The sequence below is a fragment of the Herpailurus yagouaroundi genome, unplaced genomic scaffold, assembly GCF_014898765.1.
Source record: "Herpailurus yagouaroundi ecotype Mexico unplaced genomic scaffold, PumYag 163, whole genome shotgun sequence".
NCBI classification, from domain to species: Eukaryota; Metazoa; Chordata; class Mammalia; order Carnivora; family Felidae; genus Herpailurus; species Herpailurus yagouaroundi.
This window is the reverse complement of record NW_024412404.1, coordinates 5,161,734-5,179,532: the sequence shown is the minus strand read 5'-3', so window position 1 is coordinate 5,179,532 and position 17,799 is coordinate 5,161,734. Positions and strand designations below refer to the sequence as shown.

The 17,799-nt window shown below is 33.8% G+C and overlaps 1 protein-coding gene across 7 annotated transcripts in view; it reads left to right on the top strand.

The window, feature by feature from the left end:
* Nucleotides 1-17,799, top strand: part of JMJD1C (jumonji domain containing 1C) — a 263,025-nt gene that overhangs the window by 231,041 nt on the left and 14,185 nt on the right. For 5 of the 7 annotated variants that reach the window (XM_040485146.1, XM_040485148.1, XM_040485143.1 and 2 more), the window contains 12 exons: nt 3,503-3,704; nt 6,051-6,265; nt 7,172-7,324; nt 9,300-9,389; nt 9,892-10,019; nt 10,209-10,422; nt 10,947-11,161; nt 11,851-12,129; nt 15,036-15,204; nt 15,754-15,844; nt 16,860-16,990; nt 17,373-17,495. In XM_040485146.1, coding sequence (XP_040341080.1) covers nt 3,503-3,704; nt 6,051-6,265; nt 7,172-7,324; nt 9,300-9,389; nt 9,892-10,019; nt 10,209-10,422; nt 10,947-11,161; nt 11,851-12,129; nt 15,036-15,204; nt 15,754-15,844; nt 16,860-16,990; nt 17,373-17,495 — 2,010 coding nt within the window. Of the gene's footprint in view, nt 1-3,502; nt 3,705-6,050; nt 6,266-7,171; nt 7,325-9,299; nt 9,390-9,891; nt 10,020-10,208; nt 10,423-10,721; nt 10,827-10,946; nt 11,162-11,850; nt 12,130-15,035; nt 15,205-15,753; nt 15,845-16,859; nt 16,991-17,372; nt 17,496-17,799 lie in introns of those variants that run through there. The other 2 variants (XM_040485145.1, XR_005793434.1) reach the window with 2 other exon arrangements.

Sequence of the window (17,799 nt, the reverse complement as noted above, 5' to 3'; positions counted from 1 at the left end):
AAGGCTGACAGACTGAAATGCAAATATAGTCAGAAGAAAGAGAGGGAGATTGACATCGGAGGATACAATATACATGCCATTTATTTGAGTATTGGATTGTGTACTGTGTTGCCTTTTCTTTTTTCATGTGTTTTGCTTCCCCAGTGAATTCTTAAGGAGGCATAGTGTGGTCAATAATTGTTTCTTTTCTGTTTCACATGACATTTCCTTTGGTGTTGGGTATACAGATAGATACTTGAGTTAAATTTACAGAAAACAGAGATAGGAATCTTCCAACTTTTAACACTTAGAAAACTCTTGTGAAGTTAAGTTTATAAAATTAACTCTTAAGTACATATTCTAGTTCATGTTGACAGTGAATGTACAGGTTCCCAAGTAAGAGTTCAACGACAGACTGGAATCAGCATCCCACCCCCCTCCAAGTTGTGCTGCTTAGTCAAATCTCTTCTCCTTAGTAACTAACATTTAGCCTCAGAGAGGGTATTCTAAGCCCCATCTATTGTCAAGTCCAAAATAATATTGACTGTTCATTGCCATCTGTTAATTATGGGCAGAGTTGTTCTGCCTTTGTTCTGGCTGTCTAGAAAAGTTCTCTAAGTTGGGAGTTCATAAATCTAACTTCATATTTGAGTGGATCATCTACCTCGTGAATTAAATATGACCTTTATCTAATGGTCATTGGGGTTGTCATCAGTCATAGTCAAAAAGAGTGAGTTAAGTCAGTACTTAGAGTGTAATGTGATTACATACACTGTTACACATGTGTAAATTATATACACATAACTCCTATAATAGTGTGTTTCTTAGTACCTTCTAAAGCCAGGTACAATAGATTTTATCTATTGCTTTGGAATGTCTTCGTATCTGCTGCCTTTCCGTACTGCTAATTAAAAGTCGGTTGTTTTTCTGTGACTAATTTCTTATATAATTTTATGAACTGAAATTACCCATCAAATTTAAATATGTCCAAAGTCCTATGACACACAAAACTAGACTATATAATCAGAATTAATTGCTATATCTCAAAAAAAAATTTTTTTAAGTGATGGACTATCAAAGATTAAAGGTTAGCATGTATTTGTTTCCTATTTTCTTCCTCCATAGTTTTCTGTTGGCTAGAGCAGCTGATTGAGTATTTGCTGGTAAAGTGAGAACTAAGGATGAAAATGTTCTTATGGCATGAAAGAATACTAGGTATTTTTTGTTGATTTAAATGTGTTATTCTCAAAGTTTAGATTTTAGATATTGGCAATAAATTAGATGTATAGATTTGAAAGATATTTTATTATGTGAATACTTTTATAATAAAATTCATAAAAGGAGTTCGCTACCATTGTGTGTTGCCTAGTTTAGAAACAAAAATCACAATATCACAAACTGTCTCTATGACCTGGGACTTTGTGTCTTTGTAATTCATCCATTCATTTAAATTAAAAATAGTTTCGGATTGTCTATTTTGTGTCACAGAATTGAAATTTGCTTTGAAATGTCCAGTTCTATAAATACTGTTTAAATTGTTCATAGTGGTATGGTTATCCATACTCTCTGAACTGTTCCATTACCTGTAATGTAAAAGCATATTGGTTAATAGTTGTTTTCTAGTCAAAATAGAAATACATTGAATTTAGTTTATTCTAAGTGTAACAGAAAAAAAAAGTAAATAAATGATTGAAATCACGTGTGCCAAGTAAAAATCTATGAGCAGTGTACCATTCTTGTTCATTCTGACTTCTAAAAGCTCTGAATTTTTTATACTGTCTATAGGGGAAATCTGCCTTATATGCAGTGGAGGAGATAGCAAACTCTTCATACGAGCCTTATGGAAACATTTTTATTCCATAAGTGGTGTGTGCATATAATATGTCTTTCTTTAGTGGATTAAGCCAAATGGCTTGTCCTAAGTTAGAGACAGAAGAGGGGAGAGCAGGTAGTTTAAAGAACCAGGCAACAATCCTAGAAGTGCTTAATAACTGGAAGCAGATTTTAAATGAGCCATCCCGAAGCTTAAACTCTGTACTTCCTATGTTAAGATGTGCTTTCTTGCTGTCATTGTACTCCTTACACTGTCAACAGGTAAGTAATAGTGGGAGCTCAAGGCCAGAGATCTGCTACATATTTCTGCAAGAATTAGATCGTCTCCGGAGAATAGTTGTACTGCCTCTTTTCCACACATCAGAGTGATTAGAAAGCACAGGGTAGGAAATATCTTTGAACATGATAGAAAGAGCAAACTATGTAAATCTCATACCTGACATACAGATGTAAGTACACTTTTAAGAGTCTGATATTTGGGGGCACCTGGGTGGCTCAGTTAAGTGTCCGACTTCGGTTCAGGTCATGATCTCACGGTTTGTGAGTTTGAGCCCTGTGTCACGCTCTGTGCTCAGAGCTCAGAGCCTGGAGCCCACTTTGGATTCTGTGTCTCCGTTTCTCTGCTCTTCCCCAGCTCATGCTCTGTCTCTCTCTCTCTCCTTCAAAAATAAACATTCAAAAAAAAAAATTTTTTTTAAAAGGAGTCTGATATTTGCTTGTCCCAACATAGGTTGTTTTTAAAAGAATATGCTTTAAAGTTTTTTTAATAGGCAAAGTTTAATTTATGTATAATATTTTGAGTCCTGCTCTGTAGATGACAGATTATCTACTTGATACTTGAGCCAGTGTTATAACAATTAAGTTGAAGTTAGTAAACATGATGGTGCAGTGATGTAGAGCATAGTAAATAATTTCTTCAAATGTTAATCATTTGAGGTTTTTTTTTTTCCTTTAGATTTCTCTGATGCCTTTTCTACCATCAAAAAAGACCATCAAGTTAATACTGGCTTTTTTCTTTATTTTCTTCATCCCTTTTATTTTCTAAAAGATACTGCTTCCATCAGTATATTGAATCAAATGGAGGACATCAAAATGAGGGAGAGATACTAAGAGACAGCTTATTAGCCCCTCTTCTCTCAAATAATGGTATTATAAAATTACCTCTTATCTTCAATGGACCACACTTACCTTGGAGAATCATATTAAATATTTCAAAACAATATAAGTATGTTGGAATTAGTCTGTAGTTTCTGAAAGTACTAACTTTTGGTCTTCAGATTCTTCCTGAAATATCTTGATCTTGAAATAACTTTCTCCTGTGTATACCAAATCCCTGTGTAGAAGGGCTATATTTTTAGCTATAGATTCACATAGAAATGAATGATTCCTGTGTTTGCTATTGTACAAATATAAATATTTAATATATAAAGATTTCAATCAGCTGGAAGATTTGCTCAGCTCTGCATTTCCAGTATACTGACATAAGAATTCATTTGATTAATAGAATAGTAAGTAAATAGAAATGCTGCTGTGGACTTTTAGTTATTAATGAGGACCTAGAAGTATAATGTCTGCTTCTTACAGTCTTAATATGTTGTGACAGTTGTATACTTGTCTTGAACTTTATCTCAAGGAGTGTACTTTTTTAAAAAGTTGTAATCTTGCTAATAATTTCCTACTGGTTTTACAGCTGGCATCCCTCGTTCGGTATTAAAAGATTGGCGTAAAGTCAAGAAGCTGAAGCAAACTGGGGAATCCTTTTTACAGGATGACTCCTGCTGTGAGATAGGGCCTAATTTGCAAAAGTGCCGAGAATGTAGACTTATTCGGAGTAAAAAAGGAGAAGAACCAACCCACTCCCCGGTGTTTTGTAGATTTTACTACTTTAGACGGTGAGTAGAAATATGTAATTGGGGAAAATATGTCTATTGGATATTGGAAATTATACTGCCATTCTGCGGGTCTCTCTTAGAGGTGGGAGTGAGTCTTTTGAGTTTGTTTCTGAAACATCAGAAAAGAGTATTAAACTTTTTTGTGATAAATTTAATAATATCTAACCATGTGACTAAATTCATATTCTCTTGTTACTTGTGTTCATATGGCCTTTCTCTTCTGAGATATTTATTTTTCCTTAATGAGAAAATAGTATTTTATAGAAAATGATAGGAAGCAGCAATTTGTTTGGTTTAAGGAATTTTTTTTATTTTTTTTTTAATTTATTTATTTATTTTTATTTTTTTTTTTTCAACGTTTATTTTTGGGACAGAGAGAGACAGAGCATGAACGGGGGAGGGGCAGAGAGAGAGGGAGACACAGAATCGGAAGCAGGCTCCAGGCTCTGAGCCATCAGCCCAGAGCCTGAAGCGGGGCTCGAACTCACGGACCGCGAGATCGTGACCTGGCTGAAGTCAGACGCTTAACCGACTGCGCCACCCAGGCGCCCCAAGGAATTTTTAAATGGTTATATACTTAGACCATTTATATTAGTTAGCAATCGCAAATCGTCTATAAATCTAGGTAAACAATCTAGGTATCAAACCAAAGTCATTGCATTACATGGACTACCCACATGTTTTGTTAAACATGTAGCTATAAAAATATGAGTTATAAAATTAGAAAAAGGGTTTGTCAGTACCATATCATACTACCATATCACGTTTCACAGGTAGAATCAGTCATTCCTGAGATTCAGCTCTTTCTCTTGCTTCCTATATGACTTTATTAACTATAGTAGGATTATATAGCTCATCCTATCTCATATGCATAATGCTAATTATAGTGGTACCTACTTCAGAGAGATTTCATGATTAAATGAGATAAAGTACAAAAGGTCCTTAGTCGTACCAAGCACATATGAATGTGTATGAATATAAGCTGCAAATATTTTCCTAATCATCAACTTCCTAAGAAGTTAGGAAACACTTTGCTCTGGCAAATACACCTCTGCTGGTGGCCCAGTGGAGACCCCAAGAACATGTATTGTTAGGAACAGAACCAAGTTCTATTTCTTACTTTTACTTCATGGTTTTTCCAGCCAACAATCCCCAAAGGATCAACAACTTTAAAGAATAGTTGTAGAAAGTAGGGCACGTGGAATTGCAGTAAAAAAGAAAAAGAAAACAGAAGGAAAGTAGATTTGAAGGAAAGAAATTTTCAGGTAGAGATAATAACACAAAGCTGAAATAAGATAATAGATTATAACAAAGGGAGAAATCTGGTTCAAAAAAGGATGATGGATTATAATGAAGGGAAAATTTGGCTTAATAAAAAAAAGAAAGGTTTAGGTAATAAAAGAATGAGAAAAGGGCCTGGGAAGAGGAATGTTGTTGGTGTTGTCCATCTGAAAAAGAGAGAATGAATTGTAATGAATTTCTGATATCCCCCAGTTGAGAGTAAATAGAGTAAGTACTATGATACTGAAGAATAACTACCAACCCGGAAGAAAATGGCAATTTTGCTTTCCATTTACCCTAAACTTTTCTGAATTGAGTAGTTAAGTAAATTGGATGGCAAGCTGAGAGGAACTAAGTATACTTAGTTGGGTTCCTAATAAACTTTTGAGAGTTTCATTCTTTTCTCTAAATCATAAATAAATAAAGTGTCATTTTAATTAATGAAAACTATGTATATATATACTTGGTATTTTTTAAATCCTCCCAGTGAAAGTCTTAAGGTGATTTAGGGCATTTTCAGTATTAGAGGTTGTTGATTTAGATTATGTATAAAATAAAAGTATTGCTCTGGGCAACATTTGGCCAACATTTTAACTCTTGTCCTCATCAAACACTCAGACACAATTTTCATTTGACTGAAATAAATAGTTAAGTATAACTGATAGGAAAAATCTTATTTCTTGAAATAACCTAAAATTGGTGCTGCTTATCATTGCCATTTGTGTAACACTATGGGAGTCATTTAAGTTTGTTAAATTTAATTAATAATGAAAAGTGTGTGTGTATATGAAGGACTACCCTATTTTCTTGTTTTTTTTTAACAAATGTAATTTACATGTTTATAATACAAAAGTGTAAATTAATTATAAATTTACAACTTTATAAAACTGGACTGGTGTCTTGGGGTGCCTGGGTGACTCAATCTGTGCTGACAGCTCAGAGCCTGCTTGGGATCCTCTCTCTGCCTCTCCTGTACTCGCACTCTCTTTCTCAAAATAAATAAGTAAACATTAAAAAAAAAAAAACTCGACTGGTGTCTAATCCTTTTATGTTTTAATATTTCAGATTGTCATTTAGTAAAAATGGAGTGGTTAGAATAGATGGTTTCTCTTCTCCTGACCAATATGACGATGAAGCTATGAGCTTATGGACACATGAAAATTATGAAGATGATGAACTAGACGTAGAAACTTCAAAATACATCTTGGATATAATAGGTGATAAGTTCTGTCAGTTAGTAACATCTGAAAAAACAGCTTTGTCCTGGGTGAAAAAGGATGGTAAGGAAGTTAAATACTTAGAATATACAACTGTACAAATTTGATTTTAAGAATTTCTCTTTGAAGTATATTTAATAGGAGCAGTCCCTTATTTTATCTAGTGTTACTGACATTTTAATTTGATAACACTTTTTTTTATGTACAAAGGCACCTATGTGTACTTAAATCAACATCTTTTCCAACTGAATGTATTAACAATTCATGAAGTCACAATAGCACTATGCTGTTTCTGCCATTAGGACATAAGTTAGCATGATAAGGATACTTCAGATGTGGAATGGGGAAACTTCAGCATTTGCCAGCATAAGACACAGTCCATACCATTTATTTTTAATCTGCTGTGGTTCATCACAGGTTTTAGAATCAGATAGATTTATATTTGAATCTCAACTTTATTCCCTGCTTTTAACTGTATGACTGTAAGATGGGAGTAACTACCTCATAGCTTTGTTTAGAAAGTAATTATATTTACATATGCAAAGCACCTAATATATGAGTTACTCTAAATCTTCCTTTCTCCTAAATCAGTGGTTTGTCCCCCAAGGGATGTTTGGTAATGACTGGAGACATTTTTGGTTGCATGACTGAAAGGTCGGGAGTGGATGGTAGAGCACTAACATCTAATGTGTGGAGGTCATAGATGCTGCTGAACTTCCTACATTGCACAGAATAGTCCCTCATAACAGAGAATTATTCAGTCAAAAATCTTAAAAGTGCTAAGGTTGAGAAACTCCATTAGATGTAAGTCTTCTGAAGAGAATTACTGATTCAAGAAATCTGTTGATCTTTAGTTATATCCTTCAGAGTTCTTGGTTTGCCATAAAATTTTTGTGTTTGTGTATTTCAGCGAAAATTGTGTGGAAAGGAGCATACTTGCCTTTCAATTTTTATTTCTCTGTGTTTCAGCCAAAATCGCCTGGAAAAGAGCAGTGAGAGGAGTCCGGGAAATGTGTGATGCATGTGAAGCAACATTGTTTAACATTCATTGGGTCTGCCAGAAATGTGGATTTGTGGTCTGCTTAGATTGCTACAAGGCAAAGGAAAGGAAGAGTTCTAGAGGTTGGTTTATAACTTTCTGTAAATTGAAATTTTTATAATGTTCATTTTCTTTAGGATCATTCATCTGGAAATGATATGTGTGTGAGGTTCCCTCCCCCCAATACATTAAAGAAGTTTGGTAAATTTATTAATGTCCAGATTTCCTAGAATAAAAACTGCATCTACATCTTTTTATCCTGATTAGTAGATCCACCCACTCCTTTCAGCAGGTAGTTTTTTAATGTAGCCCAATTTAGGATAGGCTTTGCTCCCTTCAGACTCCAGTGTGTAGGAGCCTGAAGCCTATTCTAAGACCTGTTAATTACACGGTCATGCACATAAGTTACAATTGAATATTTAACTCGTATGAACTGATTTTTCTGAGTAATTGGTCCATAAAGTTCAGATCAAAATGTTCAAGAATATGCTTCCACTGGTATCCATTTGTCCCGTAGTTCTTAGAGAATGAAGAAGTCTTTATTATATTTAACAGTAGTCTTTGAAGCTATTATTTTAGATGAAATGTCACTAAAACAGTGTTCTACATGTTGATACAGTTAAAGATAATATAAAAATTTAAAAAAGAAGTAACTAAATTCACGTTTTCTCGTGATAAAAGTGTTTTTAGAAAAAGCTTATCCAAGGCAGTTTTAGAAGTAGCTACCTCATATTGGTAACCTGAAATTTTTAGTTATTTGTTTGGGATAAAGTCTTCATGAAATGAGAGGATTTGAATTGTGAAAGTATTAGAAGTAAAGTCGTGTTTAGTGATAAAAAACTGTTTAATGTCTAAAAATGATATATGTCATTTTCATATCCAACAAACTCTTTCAGAATACTTACCTCGATAAACAATGATTTAGCTATCAGTATCTTTTCCACTGATAAGATTACTAGAGCCTTTTTCTTAGACACCCAACACATAAACAAAAAGACCCCTAGAGTGGGGACACATTTCCAAACATCACAGCTGGGTGTTTCTGTGACATGCAAAAGATACATAAATCTTTAAAAAATTTGAGGCTATAATTAGGAATGCAGTCTGGGCAGTTACCTATCTTCAAAACTATACAAATATATTTGGATATTTTTAGTTAAAAACTTAGCTCCACTGTTATAAAACTTCATCACATGCATTTTATATTCTTTTTTCCTGTTTCCATATTACTTTTGTTTTCCCTTTGCCCAAGTAAAGAAATTAATTCATCGTATTTTTCCATACTGTTTGCATGTATATGAGCATGTATCATTTTTGGAATAAGATAGGGTATGTATAATAAACCTTAGTAGTTGCATTGCTGTTGATATTCACAGTCCTGTTAATTTTAAAAGTATAGTCATTGTATCTTTTTTTTATCTCTGCCTTCAGTTGTATATTGTTATCTATATATTTCTATTTCACTGTCAAATATTGTGATAAACTCCTATTGGCTAGGTTATAGCTTTATATAACAGTAATTATCATAATATTCAATACCTTGATCTCAAGGAAATCTTTTTCTATAAATTTGATGACATACAGTTACTTATGATGTGGCTCTATGAGCTTCAATATATATCATAAAGCTCATTAAAGTCAGCATAAAAAATCTAGAACTATTGTTTGATGAAGTTTCAGACTAAATAAAATTCAAATCCAGTCTAAAACTGGTTTTCTTTAAAAACTTTACAACTTTCCCCTCCAGAACCTACACAATAACTTGTAAATGCTTTCTAACAGCTTATATTTTAGACAAGGAAGATAGAGGTAACTAATACGTTAATGACAATAAAGAATGGTAATTTCAGAAAAGGATAAATAACATTATATCAGTTTTGTATCTTGTTTTTATAAAATTCTCGGAATGGTGGAACTTAGTCTTTTAAAAACCAACCAAACCAATTTGAGGCCTGCTATTGGTATTTTATATAATTGTTAAGCTCTTCATATATGTTATCAATTTTATAATTATAAAACCATGATGGATATAAAAGTATGTATGTTATAATCATACAGATAAAGAACTGTATGCTTGGATGAAGTGTGTGAAGGGACAGCCTCATGATCACAAACATTTAATGCCAACTCAAATTATACCCGGTTCTGGTAAGTATAAATGTACATTATTTACTTAGTAGTGTAACAGCTCTTTCTTGGTCTGGATTATTTAGGAGTGCGTAGGAATATAATAGAATGGAGAGGTAAGGTTTATCTAATCTTGAATTGTTATTGTTCAGTTCTTAGAATCTGGTGTGTAATAAACCTAATGAGGCCAGCCCAGACCCAGTGATGAAGAAAGTCAGAGGAACCATTGTGGAGGGGGAAACTAGAGTGTGGCAGAAAAGCTTACTAGATTTATGATGAAAGGTTATTTTCCTTTTTTTTTTTTTTTTTTTTTGAGCCTACTGAGTTTTCAAGAATAGAGGTGAGAGAAAAGAATAGAGAACATGAATTTGGTTGAATAATCAAACCTGAAAGAATTGGAAGAATTGAAGGAAAAAATGGGAAGCAAAGTGAAAGGACATAACAAAACCTGCACAAGAAAAGACTGGAAAAAATTTTATTGTCTTAACTATCTTTTTATTAACCACTCTTATATATTTTGTAGTTTTGACAGATCTTCTAGATGCGATGCACACTCTTAGAGAAAAATATGGTATTAAATCCCATTGTCATTGTACTAACAAACAGAATATACAGGTTGGAAATTTTCCTGCAGTGAATGGTGTATCTCAAGTAAGTAAAACTTCCTAATTATTCAAATGAAATGCATAGTTAAATTAATCATCTTTGCTATTTGAAATCAGTTTAGGACTTGTGTTTTGTAAATTATGTTTTTTATGTTACTGTATAAATATTACTACTTTTAACTCTGAATAATTGAAGAGGTAGTATTTTTAAAGTTTAATTGTTCTACCCTTATAGGTTTTACAGAATGTTCTTAATCACAGTAATAAAATTTCTCTGTGCATGCCTGAGTCTCAGCAGCAGAATAACCCTCAGAAGTCTGAGAGTAATGGCAACAGCAGCCCAGGGAGTGACGTAAGCACAGACAGCAAGTTAACTCCTCCAGAATCCCAGTCACCACTGCACTGGTTAGCAGATCTTGCAGAGCAAAAGTCCAGAGAGGAAAAAAAAGGTAAATGAAGTTATCTAAGTATATAATAGATGACTATAATATAACCAACAATGTACTATGATACATTATAATATTCACTTAGAACAGTTTACATTTGTGTTTTGCTTGCATTATGTATGGCTTGGATACAGTAAAACATTTGTTTTCTATTGTTAGGAACTCACCTCCCTGTGATTGTATCAAAAGTAGTTAGAATCATTTGTGGATGAGCGTATCATTAAAGCCACCAGGGCAGTAGATTTGTAACTTAAACTATACTTTCTCCCTGTTTTAGCTATAGCATTTTTCATTTGTGACAGGTGCAAACTCAGCTACATGTCTAAGATATTGAGGAAGGCCTTTTCATATTCAAACTGTTTGACTCCATTTTGAAGGATCTAACCCATCCTCTGGTGTGTGTTCAGGTGAATAAATCACTAGTGCTACACTTTTTATCTCTCACTATCAAATGTAGGGTCCCAGTTTTGTCTGTACTTTAGCAGCATGATTAGTTTTATTTGAATTTTGTAAATGTTGTATTTCAGAAAACAAAGAATTTGCCCTTGAAAATCAAATTAAAGAAGAGAGAGAACACGACAATCCTGATTCTCCAAATAGCAGAACATCACCTCCTGTGTCCCAGAATAATGAACAAGGCTCAACCTTACGAGATTTACTGACCACAACAGCTGGCAAGCTCCGTGTGGGTTCTACAGATGCTGGCATTGCCTTTGCCCCAGTGTATTCGATGGGAACCCCAGTGAGTGAGATGCCAGATTTTTGGTTTTCATATGGACCTTAAATTTAGATGATTTGGGGATTTGGCTGTGAACTACACAATAAATAGATGCAAATGAAATAAAATACACCAATTACCAGACATATTCCCAATTGCGTTATAAATCTCATAGCTTAAAAGCTGGAGATTTTAGGTTTTTTCCCATGTGAAAAAGGTTGAGGGAGGGGCATTTCATGCCAGAAGAGCCCTAAGATAACTCCTTCAGAATTTGAAAACCATGTATCTATCTAGTAGGGGAAATAAACCACATAGAAGTTAATGTTTTGTTACTTAAAATATTTAGTAATCCATTTTTGTTTTAATTATGCACCAGAAGAAAATAAAAACCAGTAATTGCATAGGTAGGCACAAATTTTTAGTGATCTTTAAAAGTATATGGGAAATTCCACCTATCTATCTTGTCTGCCCTAGTCCTAAAATAGTGTAAAAGGCCACAGTTGCAGTTTTTGCAGAGACCTGGCAGATTCTCACATGGAAGACCACCAGACTTCTGGTTCATACCTGTTAGGAACAGCGTAGGGACTACAGATCCATATTTGCTGACATGATTAGATATTCTTGAAGGCAGATAAAATGTTAATGTTAGTTGTTAGTGAAAGTTTAAAAATGTATATATGTTTCCTCTCAAAATACAACTTTTCCCCTAATAGAGTGGTAAAAGTGGAAGAACTATGCCAAACATTCTTGATGACATAATTGCTTCAGTTGTTGAAAACAAAATTCCACCAAATAAAGCCTCTAAGATAAATGTAAAACCAGAGCTGAAAGAAGAGCCTAAAGAGTGCAGAAATTCGTCCACGGAGGAAAACAGTATGTTGTACAATGACGTGCCACATTCTTGGATCTGCGAGAAGCATATTCTGTGGCTTCAGGATTATAAAAATATTAATAATTGGAAGCTTTTCAGAGAGTGTTGGAAACATGGACAAGTGAGTATTTTAAGCTGATTAGTGAAACTGGTTGGATAAGAAGAAAGGGGAAAGATAGTACTTACTGGATTTGGAAGTCAGATCTCGAAAACAAAAAGGTTACCAGAATTACTGGTTCTGAATTTATATTCTTTGGTCAAATTTATATGAATTAACAGGGAAGCACAGGTTGTTTGATGTTTCATTTTTTTAGCTATCAGTCAACAGATTTTTAATAAAGCCATATATTTACCAAATTTGGCAGTGCCTTTTTTTACATTTGTACTTTGGTCCAGTTAACAGATACGTATCTATTATTAAAGTGTTAATACTAGAAGCACTTTCCTTGGACTAATGAAAAGTGTAGATGTTTTTGCCTTTAATGTTTATCCGTAGAGCATTTATTGATGTGTTAGTTCATCCGATCTTGAATGACAAACGCCATTATTTAATTCTGTTCAAATAAAAATGATTTTCCCTTTGACCAAAGTTTTGATAGAATGTTTGGCATTCATGTCAGATGGCAGTTTATTACATTAATGCGAACAAAAATTGTGAACAAAATTGAGAATTTGCATGACTTACTATTGTCATGTTGTTTTTTCTTGCTTTCTGGAAAACATTCTTTCTTTCTTCATTGAGCAGGTAGTTATTGAGCACCTAATAAAACCTGGTCTTTTTGCTGGCCATTAAAGATATATAAAATGAGTAAGTTATATAAAAATAAGTAGATGAGCAAACTATTTTAGTGCAAAGGTTCTTAATCTTTTTAAGTCACTAAACCTTTTCACATTGTGAAGAAAGCTTGTTTCCTTTCTCCCCAGAAAAAAATCATACGCATTCATTGCACGTACACAATATTTAGTTCCCCCTCCTTTCTTTCTTTTTTTTCTTTTTTTTCTGGTTGGCTCTCCTTGAAGCCCTGATGCCATTGGTGGGTCATAATTTAGACCTTTTGATTTTCTGTGTGCTTGAACTGTCAACGGAAATATTTTAATAAATACATTAAATATGCTAAGGACCATTTTAAGGTACTCTAAAAAAACCAAAAGAGGGAATGACTAGGCTAGAGTACTAATTCCAAAGGGGTAGTCTGAATTGATGTCTCAGGGGTTAAGTGAAAATTTTCTGGATGTGAACAAGATACTGGAAATAATCAAAAGCATCAGGTGCTTGGGAAACTGTTAAGTAGTTTTGTTTGCCTGGAACACAGATAAGAGTTCTGTGGGATAATGGTGAGGAAATGGTAATTAGAGTTATGATTATGAAGGGCCTTAATCACACTAAGGAGTTTGAATTTTATTCTGTAGCTGTTGGTTTTATTTGAGGAATCAAAGTAATCAGATTGACATTTTAAAATTAACTGACAGCAAAGCAGATTGGAAGTTGAATTAGGGGAAAATAAGACTAGAGACAAGGAGTCAAATTAGGTAGGTTTCCATTATTTCAGGAAGGTGATGATGATGGTACGTACCCTAGGAATCTGCTTCAGAAGATTCTAATACACTAGTTAATTTGCCTCTGTCATTTTTTTTTTTTTTTAACAATATGGTTACCATTAGAAAGAGTGGCATTGGGCTGGTTAGGAGTATTCCTGGATAGCCATAATAGGGCTGGGAATTAATACGTAAATTGCCAATAATAGTTAATTATCTAATAGCTGATAAGATTTTTTTTCAAGTTCACTTATTTGAGAGAGACAGAGAGTGTTTTGTGCACGTACATGTGAGGAGAGGAGGGGCAGAGGGAGAGGGAGAGAATATCTAGCAGGCTCCATGCTGTCAATGTGTGGAGCCCGGTGTGGGGCTCAATCTCATGAACCGTGAGATCATGACCTGAGCCGAAACCAAGAGTCAGTTATTCAACCTACTGACCTATCTAGGCGCCCCTAACTGAACCTATTTTTAAATGTTGGATGTATATCATTACTCCCTTGAAAGGAGGTTTAATGGAATAGTCACCCAAGTAGTTAACTAGACTCAAGGATGGTTTTTGTTGTTTTTCTTTTCTTTTCTGATAACCCTAGCCAAAGGTTATTATGCTCTGTGGTTCCCCAAATTTTAATTGTCTTAATGAAGTTTAAGATTACTTACTATATATTATATTTTACAAGAGATTCTCAAATCACAACTTTTTTTGTTCTCCATATCCCAGATTTTTGCTTCTTTTATAATAAAGGAATTAAAAAAAAAAACCACCTTAAGAACAGTACATCAGACTATCTTAAAGGTTTTTGTTTTGTTTTTTGTGTGTTTGTTTTTTGTTTTGTTTTTTACAACAGCATTGGAGTCTTAGAAGCTATAAATCTTCAGTTAGTTTTAGGATTAAATAGCCTCGAGAATTCAAATTCATATGATTTCAAAGGAGAGACTTACTTTTAAGGAATCAGATATTAAGCTTGAAATTTAATGTTATGCCTGGTTATTTAATGTTTTATTTATCATGATCCTGGTGGAGGTAAAGAACCTCCTGTGTGTTTTAAGTGATACAAATTATGTTTTAATCTCAATGACTGTATGTATTTTATTGTAAAATCTTACTATGTATGTTAGATACATACAGATGTGTTCTATCTTCAAAAATTAGTCTACAGATAAAGCAACCAAAAATCCATATTTATACTGCCCAGAACAAAAATTTTTAGTATAGCTTTTTGGACTTCTTTCCTAAAAATTACTACACATTTTAATTTTCAAAAATGGCAGTGTACTTTATATGGCATTCTCCCGTTATCTTTTCTCTTTGACAGTATATTGTAAACATCTTTCCAGGTCAGGGACTATTTTTAATAGTCTCTTTTATTCTCACAGTTTGTCATTAGTCCTGAAACTTAAGCTGTTATCCATTTGTTGTATGTGCATATAAAATCAAATTTTGAGTGTCCTTATATACCTTTTAACTTATTTATTGATCTATCTATTTATAAGCCTGCAGTGGTTTCTGGTGTGCATAAGAAAATGAACATTAGCTTGTGGAAGGCGGAGTCAATTAGTCTTGATTTTGGAGACCACCAAGCTGATCTCTTGAACTGCAAAGACAGCATTATTTCAAATGCCAATGTTAAGGAATTCTGGGATGGTTTTGAAGAAGTTTCAAGTATGTTGTTTTTTGTTTGTTTTACTGTTTTCTGAAACATACTCCTCCAATAATGATAAATTGCAAATATGACTTAACAGATTTTTAATCTTTGAAACTTCTATATTGCTTTGGCTAATAAAAAAAGAAACAAATACTTAGAAACAAGAGACTGAGTCTTATTCCTGGCTCCACCCCTAATTTCCTTTGACCATACATAAGTTACTTATACCATGTTTCCTTATATGGCGAGTATTTTTGGCAACCCCATAAACCTTTGAGAGTTATGTATGTAAAACACTTAGAAATTAAAAGTAAAAATGTAAGACTGATTTCAATAACAATTGTAAAAATTTTTAAAGAATATTTTTGCACTATTATAAGTACTTAAGGAATAAAATTCCTAAAACTATGTAAGTACATAAGAAATTAAAGGCAATGAGCAAGCATTCATTAAATACCTACTGTACAATTGAATCATTCATTTTACATCTCTTCCTTCCTCTCCAAACATTAATAACAATGAAAAGGCAGAGATTATCTTTTAGTAATAAATTGCATTCTTTATAGAACGGCAAAAAATGAAAAGTGGAGAAACAGTTGTTTTAAAATTGAAAGATTGCCCTTCAGGAGAAGACTTCAAGACTATGATGCCAGCAAGGTATAGATTTTAAAACTTGTTTTTTTTAAAACCTGGGTTTTTGAAATTGAGCTGAGATTATCCCCAGAAGTAGGATAAGGAACTGTATTTTTGACCTGTAGGCATTTTCTTTGCCAATTAAAAGCAAAACCCAATCTCTGTAGCCTCAGCAGGTTAAAGTCTTTATGTTAGGAAGTAAAGGAAAGAATGCTAATGTCAAAGGACATGGAATTCTTTTTGGGATCTCCATTCTGTCGGTGCTTTATGTATGTATGTATTTATCTGTCTGCCTATCCATCTATCTATCTACGTGTCTATTTTGAGAGACCGAGCAAGAGCGGGAGAGGGGTACAGAGAGAGGGAGAGAGAGAATCCCAAGTAGGCTCATGCTGTCAGTGCAGAACACCATGCAGGGCCTGATCCCACAAACCACAAGATCATGACCTGAGCTGAAATCAAGAGTCTGACACTTAACTGATTGAGACACCCAGGCACCCATTCATGCTTTTAATTTTCTAAGACTAGAGAAGCAGAACTGCAATTTTAGTCATTGTCACTTCTGTTTGATGCTTGCTTGCCCTTGTGTTACGCATTCATTTAAACTGAATGAGGTCAGAGGTGCCCTCTTTCTCAGATGTTTAAAAAAAATTTTAACTGAATGAGGTCAAGGAAAGTGTTACCTGTCAAAGTCCTTAGAGAAAGGTTGTATTAACTTTTGAACAACTTGAAAATTATGAAAGCACTGAAGAATGTAAATCTGTAGGGGCACCTGGGTTGCTCAGTTTGTCAACTTTGCTCAAGTTATGATCTCACAGTTTGTGAGGTTGAGCCCCACGTTGAGCCCTGCATTGTGCTCTGTGCTGATAGCTCAGAGCCTGGATAGCTCAGAGCCTGGAGCCTGCTTCACATTCTGTGTCTCCGTCTCTCTGCCCCTCTCCTATTTGCACTCTGTCTCTCTCTCTCAAAAAATGTAAACATTAGAAATTTTAAGAAAAGAATGTAAATCTGTGTTCAAGTCAGTGTTATTATTCTTCAGATATGAAGATCTTTTAAAAAGCCTGCCATTGCCAGAATATTGTAATCCAGAAGGAAAATTCAACTTGGCCTCTCATTTGCCAGGATTTTTTGTGCGCCCTGATCTAGGACCCAGGTTGTGCAGTGCCTATGGTAGGTATATATTTACATTTCCATGAATTTGGAATTATATGAAATTTTAACTTCTGTCCAAAGATAATTGTCAGATTACTTTTAGGTACTACTAAATCTGTTTTGTAGTAATCCATTGAAATCTTTTTTTCCTATCAAATAGTATATTGGAAATTAATAGCCAATATAGTTAAGTACTTATGAATTACTTGCAAAATATTTACATTTTCTATTAATTTGATTTTTATGGGAATTTCTTGCATTGTGGCTTTTGGGAAGCAGGTTTTGAAACAAGGAGACTATAGCTCAAATTACAATTAACAAATGTTCCTCATAGAGCCGATTTTGGGGAGAATATTTAGGATATGTGTTCGGTCAAGTAAAAGTTTTTTTTTATACACAGGTGTAGCTGCTGCTAAAGATCATGACATAGGAACAACAAATCTCCATGTTGAAGTCTCTGATGTTGTAAACATTCTAGTCTATGTTGGCATAGCAAAAGGAAATGGCATTCTTTCAAAAGCAGGTAAAGAAACTTGAATAGTGGTCTTTGGGATGACAGTTAAATAACCACACACACTAGGACTTATTGTCCAGAATGTCAGCCTCTCAGTAAACAGCAAAGATTGCAAAAAGAATTGCAGTAGATAGATATTCTGATCTTTATTACTTTAAGAGTGGTTGATTTGCCTGTCTTTTTTTGATATAATAGGAATTTTAGTTTTAAAAATGAGTATTATTATTTGACCTTTGCTATCTTTAAATGTTCTGTTTGTGAAAATAAACCATTAGGCTCACTTATAAACATTTATTGGATATTAGAAACTGGG